Below are 15,858 nucleotides of genomic sequence, written 5' to 3' on the forward strand. Positions count from 1 at the left end.
GTAAGAAGGGTGTTCTATGGCCTCCTCCCCCAGGCAGGAGGGAACCGGCGCTATGACCCATTAGCGCTCTTGTCCAGGAGCTTTGGCGGGCCACTGGCAATCTCCAAACACGGCTATGGTCCCCTCGGTTTTTCAAATGACTGAGCATGAGCTGAAGCAGAATGCTCAAGGTGTTCTACAGAGTCCAGAGCTCCTCGGCAGCAAAGGCTGGCGTCCTAAGAGCATGCAGGTCTGTTTGCAACTGTCCATGAGTCCCCCTAGGCACCAACTGGAACCAGAAGGGGGAGAAATCGAAGCCAGGAACTCTGCCTGATGCCCACGCAGGTGCTGGTAAAACAATAACAGCTATTATATTCAAGTGCTTCCTATCTGCCTGGCCTGTGCCCAGTGCCTTCCATGGCTTACCTCATTCACTCCTTCAACAACCTCATGGAGCAGGGACCGTTACCCGACTTCACAGATGGGCATACAAAGCCCCAACCCTCTATCCTGACACCGCTCGGACTCCAGCACGTCCTAGTGATAGTGCCTACCAGAAGGCAAGCCTCTCCATCAATAGCAAGGGTCTCTCCTGGTCCCTTGTTTTCAACGGACAAGGATGGAATAAGATGTGATGTGATCACTGTCACAGAGGGGACCACATTGTTGAAATGCTTTTGCGAAAGGTGATGGAAGGCCTGAACAAGCGCTCTAGACCAGCATTACTCAATAAAAAATACCACGCAAGCCACAATCAGGAGCCATTCACATAATTTCAAATGTTACGGTAGTCATATAAAACAGTAAAAAGAAACATGCAATATTAATTTTAATGATATAGTTCCTTTAACCTAAATATGTGTAATTGTATCATTTCAACAATCAATGTAAAACTTTAACGAGATATTTTACATACTTTTTTTCACGTGTCTTTGAAATCCAGTGTGTGTTTTACACTTACCACACATCTCAATTTGGACAAGTCACATTTCGAGTGCTCAATGCCATGTCCCACACGGGTCAGCACAGCTCCATAGACATTTCACAGTAAATTAGCTAAGACTCAACATTAGAAGGGACCCTTGAGGGGGGGTGGGGGGCACATCCAGGAAACAAGTATGGGATCACTTTATGCCATCCAAGTATTTAGTATATTATCAACACCACAATTTATCTGTTGTCAGCTTCATGAAAGAATTCCTTTTGTCTTTTATCTCTACTCTCCAATTTCCTAACAAAAAATAATACTAATCAGAGGATCACTCAAATCTTGAGAAACAAGCTACCCTAAAGGTAACAATGAATGTATTTGGAGTAAACACAAGATGCTTTACCAGGTACAAACAACAGGGGGGAAAGGATCCATTTAGTCAGTCAGAATTTTAAAAACTGCTGCCACCAAGCCCATCCTTAACACTTACTTAAATAGCTAAAAATTCAGAAAGGTGTCACTTTGGAATATAAACAGTCCTACAAGAGCCATAATCTGATGCAAAACCTCTGGGCTTTAAAGAAAAGAAAAATAAGCAACTAATTTTAGATCCCTAAACCTCCATTAGTAATGCTCACCCATTAGAATATGATGTAACCACCATCAAGAGATTGGATTTTCTTCCCCCTGAATAAATGAATGTGAGTCAAATATGAGCCCAAATCAATTTCATGGATCAGGAAACCTCTGCACAAGGTACTTGCTATTGATACCTGCTCTTTCAGGTCAATTTCAAAATAGCTGTGTGGCTTAAAAACTGCCTGTATAGCAGCAAACCTGTTTGTAACAATATAAAAGCCCCTTAGCTATGCTTGTCCTTATGCTGTTTGGCTAATGTGTCTCAGTACAGCACAGAGATGGCACAAAAGTCCTCTCTCCCTCTTCCAAAGGATTCTAAGACCCAGTTATGGCCTTAGCAGAAGAGAGCTCTGTGATCAACTAGCAATGTCTGCCATGGCTACAGGTAAAGCTGAAGGGCCTCATATGTCAATCTCCAATCTGTGTAGAAAAACTGCAAGATAACCCAGGGTTAAGAAGAAAACAAACACATATGCTACAGACTGTCACTGAATGTTTCTATCTGCATGCACCAGAGGATAGGATGGGCCCCATGTCAACAGAGAGATTTAGCAAAGCACGTACATGCTACCCACACAGATAATTTCAGCAATGAGAATACCAAAGGCAACGTTTCAAACCTGTTTCTTCATGCAGGGGACATTTAGGGCAAATTAAAACCTAATAGACTCTATGACACACCTCTGTCAATAGCAAATGTTCCTGGGGAGCCAAGTGTACCTTAATTCATCCACCACCTACTCTGCTAGAACAGGATACCATCCAGAAAGTCAAGTTCAAATTCTGTTCCTGCCACTTCATGAACTGTCCGATCCCTGCTCTCCCACCTTTTCTTTGGGTCATTTGGCATTAACTGAGGGCATATTTATGCACACACTTCTTTCATAAACCTTAAGCAACAACTATTAAAAACAGGTACCATTTATACCATCCTGTGTGCCTAAAGATTTCCTAGTGCTCTGCACACATGATCTCTTTCCATCTTCACAAGGACTCAAGGAGATTGAAATTCTCATTATCCACATTCTACAGACAAGAAAACCAATCAAGTAAGTATAGGCCCCAGTTAGTACAGAACAGAGCTAAGACTCACTATCTTGAGCCAGTAAACATGACTGACAGATCTGGGCAATTCCAAAACCATGTATTCGCCACTGGCCTCTTTCATCTGAATCCACCCATCTCAAATCTCATTTCCTCAAAACCCTGTTAAAGGTCCCTCGGCATCTAAGAGTTATTTCCACAAACTGCTTTGTTTATCTGGTCAGAGGGCTTACAGTTTCCCAAGATTTTCCAGAAATCAATTTCCCCTCTACCCAGCATCTCGAATGAAGGCAAAAACCTCAGGAACCAGCAGCTCCCTCATATCAGTTAATACACTGCAGTTAACTGAGAAGGTTTTCGTTTAAAAAACCACATCCTAAAAAAATGTCTGGAAAGACTTCTAATGCCAAAGTCACCCACCCTCTATCACATAAAATAATTTCAGCAGCTTCTGTGCAAATTGACCAATTGAGAAAATGAGGGGCTGATGCCTGAAACTGTCAAGTGATTTTCACACCCTCCACTCACGCCCTCTGCACACATGTAAGCAGAGAAAATGACTAGTTTTAGAAGAGAAAACAACTGGTTGGGAGAGGAATAAAAAAGGGCAGGCATTGACTAGGAATGTGTTCTAGAGACTTAGCTCCTGCCTAAGCACATCTGGAATGATGTACAGCCAACACCCGTCTAGTGGAAGACATCAGATAAGACGGTCCACGGACACCCGTCAGGCAAAGCCAAGGTGGTCAGTTCGTGCAAGCCCTTCTCCAAGACCAGCCTGCTTAAAGCCAGGCAAAACATCAACATTCATCTTCATGCTCTACAACCAGCTCAAGCAAGCTCTGCTGCCCTCTATATACCTCGTGTCACTATTACCAGAACAACCAAAGCAGAAATGAGAATGCCTACTTCTCCCGGATCAACTCTAGAGCCAAGGGCACTTCTGATGCAAATAAACATCCGAGTCACAGAATTTAGTCTAAGTAATTCCACAAAAGAAAAAAAAAAGTTTCTGACCATGAATGCCTAACCCCACTGCCCCATAAGACAGTTGACCCCTAATTAGAATATATCATTTTCAGCAATAGATACCCTAGTGGCAAGTAACAGAAAGTACAAACTTAGTTTCTCCCTTTTTAAAAATGGACTTCAAACACCACGACCATATATATAATATACACACACATACTCTGAATTCTCTTAAGAAAGATAATGACCTTGGACATCATGACTCAAGAGCATGCAACATGATATTTCTGTAAAACACATACAATGATATCAAGACACTGTACTTGTAGACAGCATTAGCTGCTCACAGATGACTACCACCATCTAGAGACTGAGAATTCACAGGTAGAAGAAAGAAGAACGTCTTGTCCTCAAAGGGCACAGAGTCTAATTAGGCTCTGAATCACACGTGAACAATTCATGTGGATGTACCACACATTATAACTACTTAACACCATGGACTAGAATTAGGGTGAATGAATCACCTCCTCAAATCCTCCATCTGCCCATACCAAAAGCTGGACATTCTACTCCACTCAAAGTTCACGTTTTCACATGTTGATGTTGGAAAAATTAAGATATGTGATATTCCCACCATATATGAGAAATCCATACATGGGTGTCACATGCAAAAATTACTGGGTCAGGGATATCATGTGAGAAAAATAAGCTCTTTGGCAAGAGACCCTCGGATGTGACATCTCCGACAATAATTTACTCAGATTTTACTATACTGGTCTCTGGCCTAAGCCCTCTCTTACCCACCCATCAACCCCTTCTTGGGTAGTTTAGTAACAGTCACCAGGAGCACTAGTTCTTAAATAAGAAATGTTTAAAAACACAACTTTTTAAAATTGAACAAGCCAACAATTTAGATCAGTAATAGAACTTGCCACCTTACTATGGAATATCTGAGTGGTAGGCCACGTGCAGAGGCAAAAAAAAAAAAAAAGACACAGGCAGGACTGCTGTGGAGCTGCAGACTGAGAAGACGGACGCCAGCTCACCAGCCAAGGATGCACGTGCTCGCGCTGGCGCATGTGCAACATGCACATTTACACACACCCAATCCAGGCAATACAAAACCGCAAACGAGTTGCAGCAAAGGAGGAAAAAAAAAATCGGTCCCTAAGGGTAGAAATCGAGAAATCATCTATGCGGTGGTAAACACCTCCAGGGACCAGCTGAGTATTATAAATAACCACTGGGGGCCAGGTAAGCGCTCCATCTCTGGGGGCAGCCACTATTTAATTCCAGCTTACTGTTGCCGACGCCAAGCAAGACACACGACCTGGGTTGGTACACCTTCCGATTTTCCCGGAGTAACCTAGACTTTTAGGAGAAGCCCCCATGAGGGCAGGAGTCTCCATCTGCTTTGGTCCCCACTGTCTCCCCAGTGCCTGGAACGCTGCAGGTATGACGGGTATACTTGGTGATGGCACGAAAGAAATGCCTCAGTGTTTAATTTTTTTTTTTAATACTGAATGGCCAAACAGAGCACACCTGCTGGCCAGACGCCCCCTGCAGAGCTCCAGATAGCCCAAATGACTGTCCCTTCTTCAGTTCTCCGTTCCAGAACTACCCTGGAGGTTTCTTTCCAGACAAAGATTCCTGCCACCACCACCCCAATCCTAAATCACATTGAGTAGTTTTAAAAACCACACATAACTTCATTGGCATAAGCAAATCTCTATTTCTTTTCTTTTCTCTTTTTAACCTAGACTCCAGGAGAAATAAGGTTTCATGCTCAGAAACAAAAATTGCTTATAGGCATTCCATTAGCCAAGATCCACTCACTACCTTGTTTGCTAACTCCCTGGGGATACTCTGCAGCAAGGTTTGCCAGATAATCAAAGGATTATTAGTGCCTTAGGAAGCAAAGCTAACAAGAAGGACCCCTCGCAAATCACATAACGTGGACTGGGCATCTGATCTGTATACTACAGAAAGGCCACAACCTCCCAAACCACCCTGCCTGGAATCAACAATCTCTAGAACTCCCAAGGAATTTTAGAAGCCATTTAGTTAAGGGTGAGGAAAACAACCCCAAAGAAACCGAGGGTCTTGCCCAAATCCCACAGCTGGTTTGGCTGGCTCCCATGGCTAGTTTTAAACTCCAGAGGAAAACTCCAGAACCCAACCATCTCTTGCCAAATACAACTCCCTCAGACATTTTCCTGAAGTCATAATTCAGAGCCTGCAGCCCACACTTAAATGACATATGGGATGATAATAATTCCCCGTTATTATAACATAACCATGTTCAACACCCCAAACAAAAGTTCTCAAATTATAAACTAAATCAATTTAGAGCCTTTTGAAGAGGAGTCAGAAAAACGCACCACCAACAAACTCACTCTATCCACAGTTGTTATCAGCTTATTCAGAAGCTAAAGTAATTTGCAGAAAGGTCATCTCTTCAATGTAACCAAATAAAACCCTATACTAATTGCATTACTTCCTTATTTAATTGTAGCAAATACAGGAAGACACCTTTATTTCACCCAGTGTTTATGGTACTTGCTTATAGGAAAAGTAGTAGCATGAAATACAAAACACTGGGTCTGTCTTTTAATTGGCCTTCCTGTGCAATTAGGAAAAACATCTTCTAAATGAACAGCAACCATTCTGATTCAAAATAATCCTGCGAGATGATTAGAGAGACATTTACAGCCACTCCTACTTACTACAGAGGTGACCTTGAACAAGTGACAACTTCCTTTCAGCTTTAGTTTCCTCATCCTAAAATGGGAATATTCAAGGTTTCTTCTTCCAGGGCAGATTAAAGGCATATTAAAAGCTCTGGCACAACAGCTAGATCATGGCAAGTGCTTGGCGAATGTAGCCTGTTACAACCATCGCTCCCATTTTAGAGATTAAAAAACTGAGGCCCATTTGCTCAACATAAGACTGCTGCAACAGAGCGAGGATTTCATCCTGGACCTCTGAGGTCTTAGTGCGGTCCTGAGTAAGAGGTATGTATATCTGGGATTGTCAGACCACCACCACCACCCAACCCCACTCCCACAGGAGGTTGAGTAACTGGCCCAGTGACATAGCCAAGACCACAGCTACCCAGTAACACTCCCAAGGCCACAGCCGGCTCTCAGCCTCCACATTCACTGAATCGAAACACTTCAGGAAAACTGAACTTTTTTTACTGAATAGAACTCATTTTTTTATAAATAACCATTGCTTTGTAAATAAATCCTCTTCACAATTCGTGACTAACTGGACTCTTGAAAAGTCACTGACATTTTCCTCACTAATCTGGACTATGCTTTTATATTTGGTGAAGTGCTAATGGCTGTGTCTCCTATCCAAATTATTCCAAACTTTGAGTTTATCTGATATAAGTGCACTGTGGAATTTATGTGGCTGCAATGGTATCAGAATTTAAATACCTCCTGGATTCGTCTAATAACTGGTATGCATTCCTCAAAAGTATACACACTGCAGTATCAATCGACAACTTGCTTCCCTCTCCTTGTTAGGAAAATAGTATCACAGACCCAAAAATAAAATTAGTTGTCCTATTTCTTACATGGAAGTGTTACATATTCCATGAACTATGCTTTCATTGCTTCTTTTTTAGTTGCTAGATTTCAGCAGCCAACTGTGTCACTTTGCTACAGCCCCAAAATAGCTAAGTCGAGTAGTTTAAAATTGTATTTTGTTGTTTGGTCAGAAAACCATCATGCTGATTTCAGTTTGCAAAAAATTGATTAGCGGGCAGGAGCTTTGCACGCACAGTGTGAGATTCTCTCTTGTACACTCTTCAGGTCTGAATCCATGAAGCTACAGAGACAGGGGCATAAGTGTGTTTAAGTGTCACACCAGTACAAAATTAAAGCAACACCCAAGACTGCTGTTAGCTTCCCATTTGTGGCACACAGTGAAAACCCAGCAATGACAGTCTCAGGCAGACCCATTCTCCTTGGTTACCACACAGCGCAGCAGGCCTTAGAAGGGGATGGGCGTTCCCGGGTGCAGGGCCAAGCAACTCTACAAAGGGTAACACCACACAGGGATCTTGGAGATTCACGTACTACATTTTAAGCCCGTGGAAAACAATTTTCCCATTTTAAGCAGGGAAAGTGGAGCCCTTCTCTGCTTTGTGAGCAAGGAGGTATCTCAGACTTCACCGAGGCTTTCTCCTTTCTTTAAACCACAAAATGTAACCATTTTACTAATTATCCATGGGCCATCCTCATGCCAGCCTCACCCTCAACAGCAAATCCAGGCACAAAAACCATGCAAGATTTATGTAAACTTTTTGAAAATGTTTTTGTTTTTACATACAGTTGTCTTTTTCAGTTCAGTTTTCCTGTTTCTATATACTCCTACCCAAATCTCTTGAATACACAAAAAATAAAAATGATTAAGCACTGATTACTGAGCACTGACTATTTACCATACACAGTGCTAAGTCTTTTAGTGTGTATTCTCATTTAAGCCTCATGAAGAACTTAGGACTCAGGGTCCCATCACTATGCCATTATGAGAGAGGGGAGTGGGGGGGAAAGGCACAGAGAGGTTAAGTTACTTGTCCAAAGCAGCACAGCTAGTAATGGCTGAGGCAGACTGGCTGTAGAGACTATATCTGGATACACTTTGGTATATTTTAAACAACTTTCCATACCTACCTGGTTTAGAAAGGAAATTAAAAGTATTAAAAAGTTCTAGGCTCCTAAAAGGTTTCTCCTTTCTATATGCAGATACACCAGACAGTGATTCTCCTTTCATGTGAGAGTTGCCTCCCACCCCCCCAGCCCAAGGACAGCAGTAACACCACCCAATTCAGTTAGGGGGGCTTGGAAAAGAGAAACCAGGCACATCTGAACCTGGCTAGCTGTCATTCCCCCACCTAGCCCAAAAAGCACTTTTTACAATGTTTTTTTTAAATAGTCATATCAAGTACTGTAGTCAGACAACTTAAAGCCAGCATAGGCCTGGCAATCACACAGATTGTATTTTTTTTTCTGTCAGAACATCTTGCTACGAATGATACCAGGTGAAAGGACCCCAGCGATGATAGGTGTCCCTATGGGAGGGGACAACAGCATGTGGAGCCCTCTAGCTACCTGGAGAGATCTTGCACAGCCGGCACCGATGAACCTCAGCCCTCTTCAAAACAGGAGCAAACCATTTATCTGTTCTACATTTCAATCACCATAGACTTTTCTGAAAATGAAATTCAACTCTATTACTGCCAGACTTACTTTTTTTTTAAGGGACATTAACAGTTCCTTGGTCTTGGAAATTTGAGACAAAAAGGAATTGCAGGAAAAAGCAGGGAGACATAAACAGGGGTTTTAAAACAGATTATTTTTGGAGTGATTTTTCTGGTTATGATTCCGTATAAGCAAATAAAAAATACAAACACAAAACAAACAAAACAAAAACAAAGCCAAGTCAGTAACAGGTATCTTTTTTTACAGATGTGCATTTGATCTTTGAAGTACACAGAACACTGCCATAGTTCTGGGTTTGGTCTTCTAGAAACAAGATGGCCACTCCCATTTCTCAGGCAGGCAAACAGAGGCATCTGATCTCTTAATCATTTGAGAACATTTACTGAGGGCCTAATGTGTACTCAGGCCTCCTCATTCTGGTTCAAATTCAGCGACAGCTGCCAAATTCCACAAGCAGCTCTCACTGCCTGTTGGGGGCAGGCTCTTCTCAGAAGAACATTCTCACTTTTCTGAGCCCCTCCTTGGTGGCTACCAGCTTTGCCTAGATCAGGCTCGGACGGGGAAATACAAGTGGAGGCCAAGCACATTTCCGTGGCTTCCTTTATTTTATCTGATACGCAGGCCTTTTATTCTCTACACAAACAGCCCAAAATGCAGTTTCAGTGATTATCACTCCATCACCAGATAACGGTCAACCTATAACCAAACCACACCAAGCGCTTATTGGGGTGGGGGTGGGGGTCGGAATCAAGCACTTTTGAGATAACTTCAGATGCTCTGAATTTCTCCCATAAACTCTGACTTATGAAATGTGACCACATGAAAGATATGCCCCAGGATTAAAGTGTTCATCAAAATCTTTGTCCATCTGGCCACTCCTGCTTAGAAATGACAATGTATTGTCCTGCATGCTCTAAGAAAATGCTGAGTGTATATTCAGATTAAAAACAAAAGCAAAAACTTTTCACCATAAAAGGAGGATGGTGAAACAACAAAGCACTAACAACACTTAACTGCCTTCTCCACGGAGGTACGGCTACTATGTCCAGACTGTCCTTTGGTCAAGAAGTTTCCAGGAAAATGAGGCAAGGGGTAAGGAAGGAGGAGGGGTCCCTAATAACAATTGCTCTGAGGCATTTTAAATGATCTTTCATGAAAGGCAAGAAAGTTCATTCCAATTAGTGCACTGACATGTAGCTGATTATAATATATTAACTTGGGAGTTTTTCAGAATAGAAAGATGAACCTGAAAGGGGTTTTGTATCATTTTGCTGTTGTACAGCATACCCTGTACTGTCTCACGTAAATAATATTATCTTTTATTTCGTGAAAACAGGTCCATAATTAAGGGGAGGTGTCCAGAGCTTCACTATTGGTTAGTTCTTTTTCTCATTTCAGCCAACCTTTCCAATAATCATTCTGCCTCCGGCAATAGCAACTTCCCTTATATCCAAAAGGTTCTGTTTATGTCTATTTGTTCTAATATTCTAACTTCATCAACTCTGCCATATGAACACTATTTAGAAAAAAAAAATTTTTTTTCCAAGTTTCTGCTGAATAGTTTAAGAATGTAAAAATACAGTGGGGGAGGTATAGCTCAAAGATTTCATTCCGTGACTGCGTTTAGAGGGACCAAGTTTCAAGACTGGACGAAGATTCTCCGTTTTCAAACAAGACACTTTAGGGAAGGGGCGGGGGTTGCATGATTTCTCACCCCATCCTAAAAGAGTATGACTGCTAACTTACAAAGATTACTTCTGCATTTTTCTAAAAAGGCCATAAAGGATGTCCACCAGGACTAAAGCATGTACATGCAAATACACCAAGAGACCTCTTCGAGGGAAATTCACCAGGCATCAATCATGGCTCTTGCAATTTTAGCACATCCAAGCTACACAGCAGAGCTTTTCCACCTGAAATGTTTCCAACGTCAGCGTCCTAGATGTAATGTAACTACAGTACAAAACATATCAGAATCAAAGAGAAGGGTTTCACTCTGAGGGCGGAAAGAGAAAAAAAAAATCAATAAAAAATTTTTTTTTCTAAGTTTCTGCTGAATAGTTTAAGAATGTAAAAATACAGTGGGGGAGGTATAGCTCAAGTGGTAGAGAGTGTGCTTAGCATGCATGAGATCTCAGGTTCAATCCCCAGTACCTCCTCTAAAAATAAATAAATAAATAAAAACTAATTACTTCCCAAAACCTAAAAAATAAAATAAAATTCTGAAAAAAAAAAAAGTAAAATACAAAAACACACTATGTGTGTTAACCCTTTCAGGTAACAAAATTTTTATCTTTGGTGGAGGCACTTAAATTCTCAATGACTAAGAGAGAACACCAAATGCTTAAATGAACTATATGTATGATTTGCTTTAAAATAATGAACTGTTAAGGAGGAGGTGGGAGTATGGAAGACGGAAAACTGAGTTGTAATTGTTGTAGCTGGGTAAGGGGTCCATAGGGGTTCATTATATTTTTCCATTTTCATAAATTTTTCTTAATATTTTTAAAAAGATGTAGGGAAAGAACATACTATGCACTATATCATGTTTGATGCTCTGGAAAGTGGAAACATCACTTGAGACACTAACCAAGACGCGGGTCCCACACGTGCCATACTGTTGTTGAGAGAATAAAAGCCACTGGTTCCCATCTTCTGGGGAAGGACCCATGCGAGAGTTTCCAAAACCCTCCAAATGACAGCTATCCTGTATCCTGGACAGGAGCTGAGAACAAATGTATCAGAAAAGTTGGTGCGATTCGGAGAGACAACAAACAAAATAACTAACAAGGCATTTTGGTCAAGATGTCACAGAAGGACTCTAATCCAACACCAGAAGCATTTCTTATCCCTCGTGTCAACCGGATAAATGCTTCCCAGGTTAGGTCAGGCAAGGTGGGGAGGGGGTCCCAAAGCGAATTCGAGGTCCCCAACGGTTTAGAGCCGCCAGGGAGCAGCAGAGTGGAGCTGAGGCCGCCTCCTCGCTCCCAGGCGCATCTGCAGTTGCCGAGCCTCCCACCCCAGCCCTGCCACAACCGCGGCCCCATCGCAGAGGTGGCCGAGCGGCACGTGTGGAGACGGCAGGAGCCCGACAAGTGGCTCGGGGGCGCCCCCTGAGGTCCAGTGGCGTCTCCGCACCTTCGAAAAACGGAAAGCCGGCATCTACGGCTCTGACATTTTAACTTTGCCTGGTTGCAAAGGCTGCAGCTGCACTCTCTCTGGCGGCACTTTTCCAAGCCACAACCCTTCTTCCCGCGCGTCGCACCATTGCCCCTTCCCTTTCCGACACCTTCTGGCTCCTGGACCAGGGAATGGACTATTTACCTCGCAGCGTGGGACACACAGAAAATGTGGAAGGCGGTAACTGTCCCAGTCCCAAGCAGGCGGCATCACTGGTGGTCCCATTTTGGATTTCAGGATTCCTCAGACATCAGGAAAAAGAAAATCCCGGCCGGCCTACTGACTGCACACCCGAGCATAAGGAGAAGGCCAGAAGTGGAATTAAATTCCTTGTATTGCAAGGCTGCTCTCCTGCTGCCCCACATTGCCCCCATTAAAGCGTGACCCTTACAAAGCTCGACCCCAGTGTGCACCTGAGCCCGCTCAGCCGGCAAGTCTACAGCAAAAATGATAGTCTAGAAGGGGCACATGATTAACACAAATAGTGAACAGTGGTGTGTGGGGGGGGTTATTTTAAGGGGAAATGCCCCCACCGCTCCCAGCCCCTGGTGGAGGGAGGACCACGGTGGGCAAACCCCAGGCCTCAGGGTTTGTATGGACGCACGTCCTCGCTCGGCGTCCAAGCTGGGGTTCTGGGCTGTGGTAGGAGTTCCGTGAGGTTCCGGGGGCAGGAGAATTCGTAAAAGGAAAAGGGGGATGCTGAAGAAGAGACGGTGCTTTGCCTCTCTGCCCCTCGAGGCCACTCCCGTGCCTGCAGAGGGGACACTCACTGCCAGTCCCCGAGGGCAGAAGGAACGCCCGCACCCTGCTCCAGGGCGCACGACGGAGCTGGGGGACCCGCGGCACCAAGACCGGGCGCTCGGGCCGCCTGGGGACAGGCGGCTGTGGCCAGGGAGAGCAGAAACATCTGGCGGCACGTTCTGTTTTCTGGATAATCCCCACCTCCGGGAATCCAGGAGCCGGTGGATGAGACGGCAGAAAAACGGGGTTGGGTGGGGGGGTTCCCTGTCCTTAGGAGAGCGAAGGATGACAAACGAATCGCCCCCTTCTTCCCACCCCTTCCCCGACTAGGGCAGAGGACGTGGCCTCCATCTTCGGGGAGGGGGCCAGACAGATTCTAGGGAGCTCGGAACTGTAGCCTAGGGGGAGGGGGGCCTGCAAGAGTGAAAAGGGAGTCAGCTGGCCTCTGCCCTCCCCGAGTTGAAAGAGAAGGGGGGGAGTCGGCCGGTGGAGGGCTGGAAGAGGAGGGTCGCCGAGCCGCACACCGCTACGTGCGGTGATTTGTTATCTTCATCAATAGCCAATACTGTTTCTGTCTTAACCTGATCAGAACGGTGCGGGTCTGGGTCTGCCAGCCGCGAACAGCCTGCAAAAGGGCAAAGATAAAGGTAGGCAGGGCGCGAGACAGGAAAAAATCCGCCCAGGCGCGAATTGCAACCCAGCCGCCGACCCGCCCCCCTCCCCCGCGCCCGGACCCGAGCAGCCCAGCACAGCAGAGTTGCGGGATAAAGGGGACACGGGCCCGGACTCGGGGAGCCACGGGTCTTCCTAGACGCCTGCTTCCTACCCTCCCACTGCGCCCAGGTCCCCTCACCCAGAAAGGCTCCCTCGCGCCGGCACCGAAGCACAGCCCGCGCCCCAGCCCGGAGCCGGGGTCACCCCCGTCTCCCGAGACCAGAATGCCGGCTGCTCCCAACATCCCCAATCCTCCACGTCCAGCCTCCAGCTTTCATTCCCCGAACACTAGCCTCTCCATAGAGTCAGGGAGCAGCAAATCAAGTACCCTCTTCTGAGCTCCTTCAATCCCTTCATGAGCAAGGGACGCACCCTGGGCCCCCCAAACCCACAGAGGCATCCTCCCCATGGCCCCAGTCTCCCCAACAGTCCTGGACCTCTAGCTCTCCCGGACGGCGACCTATCAGTAGAACGAGTCCTCTTTACTCCCAACTCCTGCTCCCCCAGGCCCCCCAAAACCAGAGCAAGAGGAAGACCCTTGCGGCCCCTGTCCCCCTGGCTGGCTAGCCCCTGCTTCCACCCTCCCCAAACACCAGCCTTCCTAAACGCCGCCAGAGCCAGCGGAACGGATCCCTCTCTCCTCCCCAGGCGCCTGACCCCCCTGCACCCTCTCCCGGATCCCCGGGACAGGCACCCGAGCTCTGTGCCCCGGCGGCAACTCCGCATCCCCCGCGCGCGCCGGCCAGGGCCGCGTCCCCTCGGCCGCCGGCACTCACCGGGGAAGCATACGACATAATGGAGCACGGAACTGGTGATTTTCAGGAACAAAATCCACCAACACGGTTCCAGTAACCTCCGCATGTCCGAAAACGCACATCGAAAAGAGGAAGGCAGGGGGGGGTAAACTTGTTGAATAAGTTCTTGCCTCCGTAAGAGCCTCCGCTAAGCCCGGGTTCTTCTCCTGCTCGCCCGCTCTACGGGCCCCCCGCGCTCGGCGGCCCGAGTCCCCCTGGAATCCGGGAAGCCGCCGAGCGCCCCACGGAAAATCTCAAAAAGTGACCGGGAACGTGGAGCCACGCTGGGGACGATCCTCGGCGAAGAACTGCTTTCTGTTCAAAAAGGAGAGAGCTGAGCGGGCAGGGCGAGGAGTCGGCTGGCGGCAGCAATGCCCCGGGCCCGGGGCAGGCAGGGACCGTAGGCGGCGGCGGCGGCGAGCAGCCGAGGATCCCCAACTTGAGTCGGCAGCGCAGCGCAGCCCGAGAGCCGGCGGGCGGCGGCGGGGCTGAGCGCGACGCGGCGTCTCCGGCTTCAGGCAGGCAGCTCCTTCCAGGGCCCCGGGAAGGAAGGAGGCATGTTTGCGAGCGGGGAAGGGGAGGGCAGAGGCGGGGGGAGCGAAGAGCCCCCCAAAATAGAAACGGCCGGAGGAAACCGAGGAAAACACAAAGGATCTCAGAGGGGCGCTAGGACGAGGGCGCCTTCAGTCCATGCTCCTGAAAGTTGTGGCTCCGGCGCGAGCTGGGGAGGATCGGGGAGCGCGGAGCTGGAAACTAGCCATGCCTCCATACAGGAAGTAACATGTGAGCATGGATCCTGGCAGAGACTTTAAAGCCGGCGAGCGTGCGAGCACGGGGCGCGCGGTGGCGGTGGCGGCGGCGCGCGAGCAGGGGCGCGCGGCAGCGGGGGTGGTGGTGCGCGCAGCCGGGCTGCCGGCGGCGGGCGCGCGCCTCCCGCGCTCTTAAAGCAGCCGCGCTCGGTTCCCGCCTCATAGGGGTCCCACAGCCCAGTTCTCTCCTGCTGCAGCCCCGGGTGTGCTGCGGACTCGGCCGGGGCAGTTTGGGGGCTGGAGACCGGGGAGGAGGGTGATTGACGTCGGGGACCGACGACTCTTTGCCAGATTAACGTTCTGCGAGCTCTTAAAGACCCCGAGATATGAGCAGGCTTGGCGAGGATTCCCCCACAGTCCTCGTTGCTCACGCACCCAAGACTTGGGGGGCCCCTGGCTCGGGTATGAGGAGGTAGGGGCGGCCTGCTGCCTTTACAGGACGACGGGGTTTCCTGTTGGGTTTCATCGCTCTGGCAGTGTCGCGGCGGGGCGCGCCCTGCTCGCACTCTGCTCACTCCCTGCTCGCGCCCCCAGGCCGGCACATTCCCCGCCTGGAAACAAAGCCGAGCGGCCTTTGCACTCGAGCTGCGCGTTGGGGTTTAATTTCTTTCTTTCTTTCCTCCTCCTTCCCCCCCCCCCCCCCCCGTCTTCCATTGGCCGAGTTCTTGGCTGGGGAGAGATGGGGGAGGAGAGGAATATCGATTGATCCAAGGCTTGCAAAATCCAACCATTCTGATTGCCACACGCCCTTTACCCGCGCCACGACGGATCGCTGGCGGAGTTTTTCCCAACTCTCAGATCGAAGGAAGGAAGGTTCCTGCACT

At 47.4% G+C, this 15,858-nt stretch overlaps 1 protein-coding gene across 3 annotated transcripts in view; it reads right to left on the reverse strand.

The window, feature by feature from the left end:
* PTPRG (protein tyrosine phosphatase receptor type G) overlaps positions 1-15,057 on the reverse strand; it is a 666,481-nt gene extending 651,424 nt beyond the window's left edge. For all 3 annotated transcript variants that reach the window (XM_064496361.1, XM_031470665.2, XM_010980956.3), the window contains exon 1: positions 14,208-15,057. In XM_064496361.1, coding sequence (XP_064352431.1) covers positions 14,208-14,292 — 85 coding nt within the window. In that variant the 5' untranslated portion in view covers positions 14,293-15,057. The remainder of the gene's footprint in view (positions 1-14,207) is intronic.
* Between the last annotated feature and the right edge of the window lie 801 nt (positions 15,058-15,858).

Source organism: Camelus dromedarius, chromosome 17, assembly GCF_036321535.1.
Source record: "Camelus dromedarius isolate mCamDro1 chromosome 17, mCamDro1.pat, whole genome shotgun sequence".
NCBI classification, from domain to species: domain Eukaryota; kingdom Metazoa; phylum Chordata; class Mammalia; order Artiodactyla; family Camelidae; genus Camelus; species Camelus dromedarius.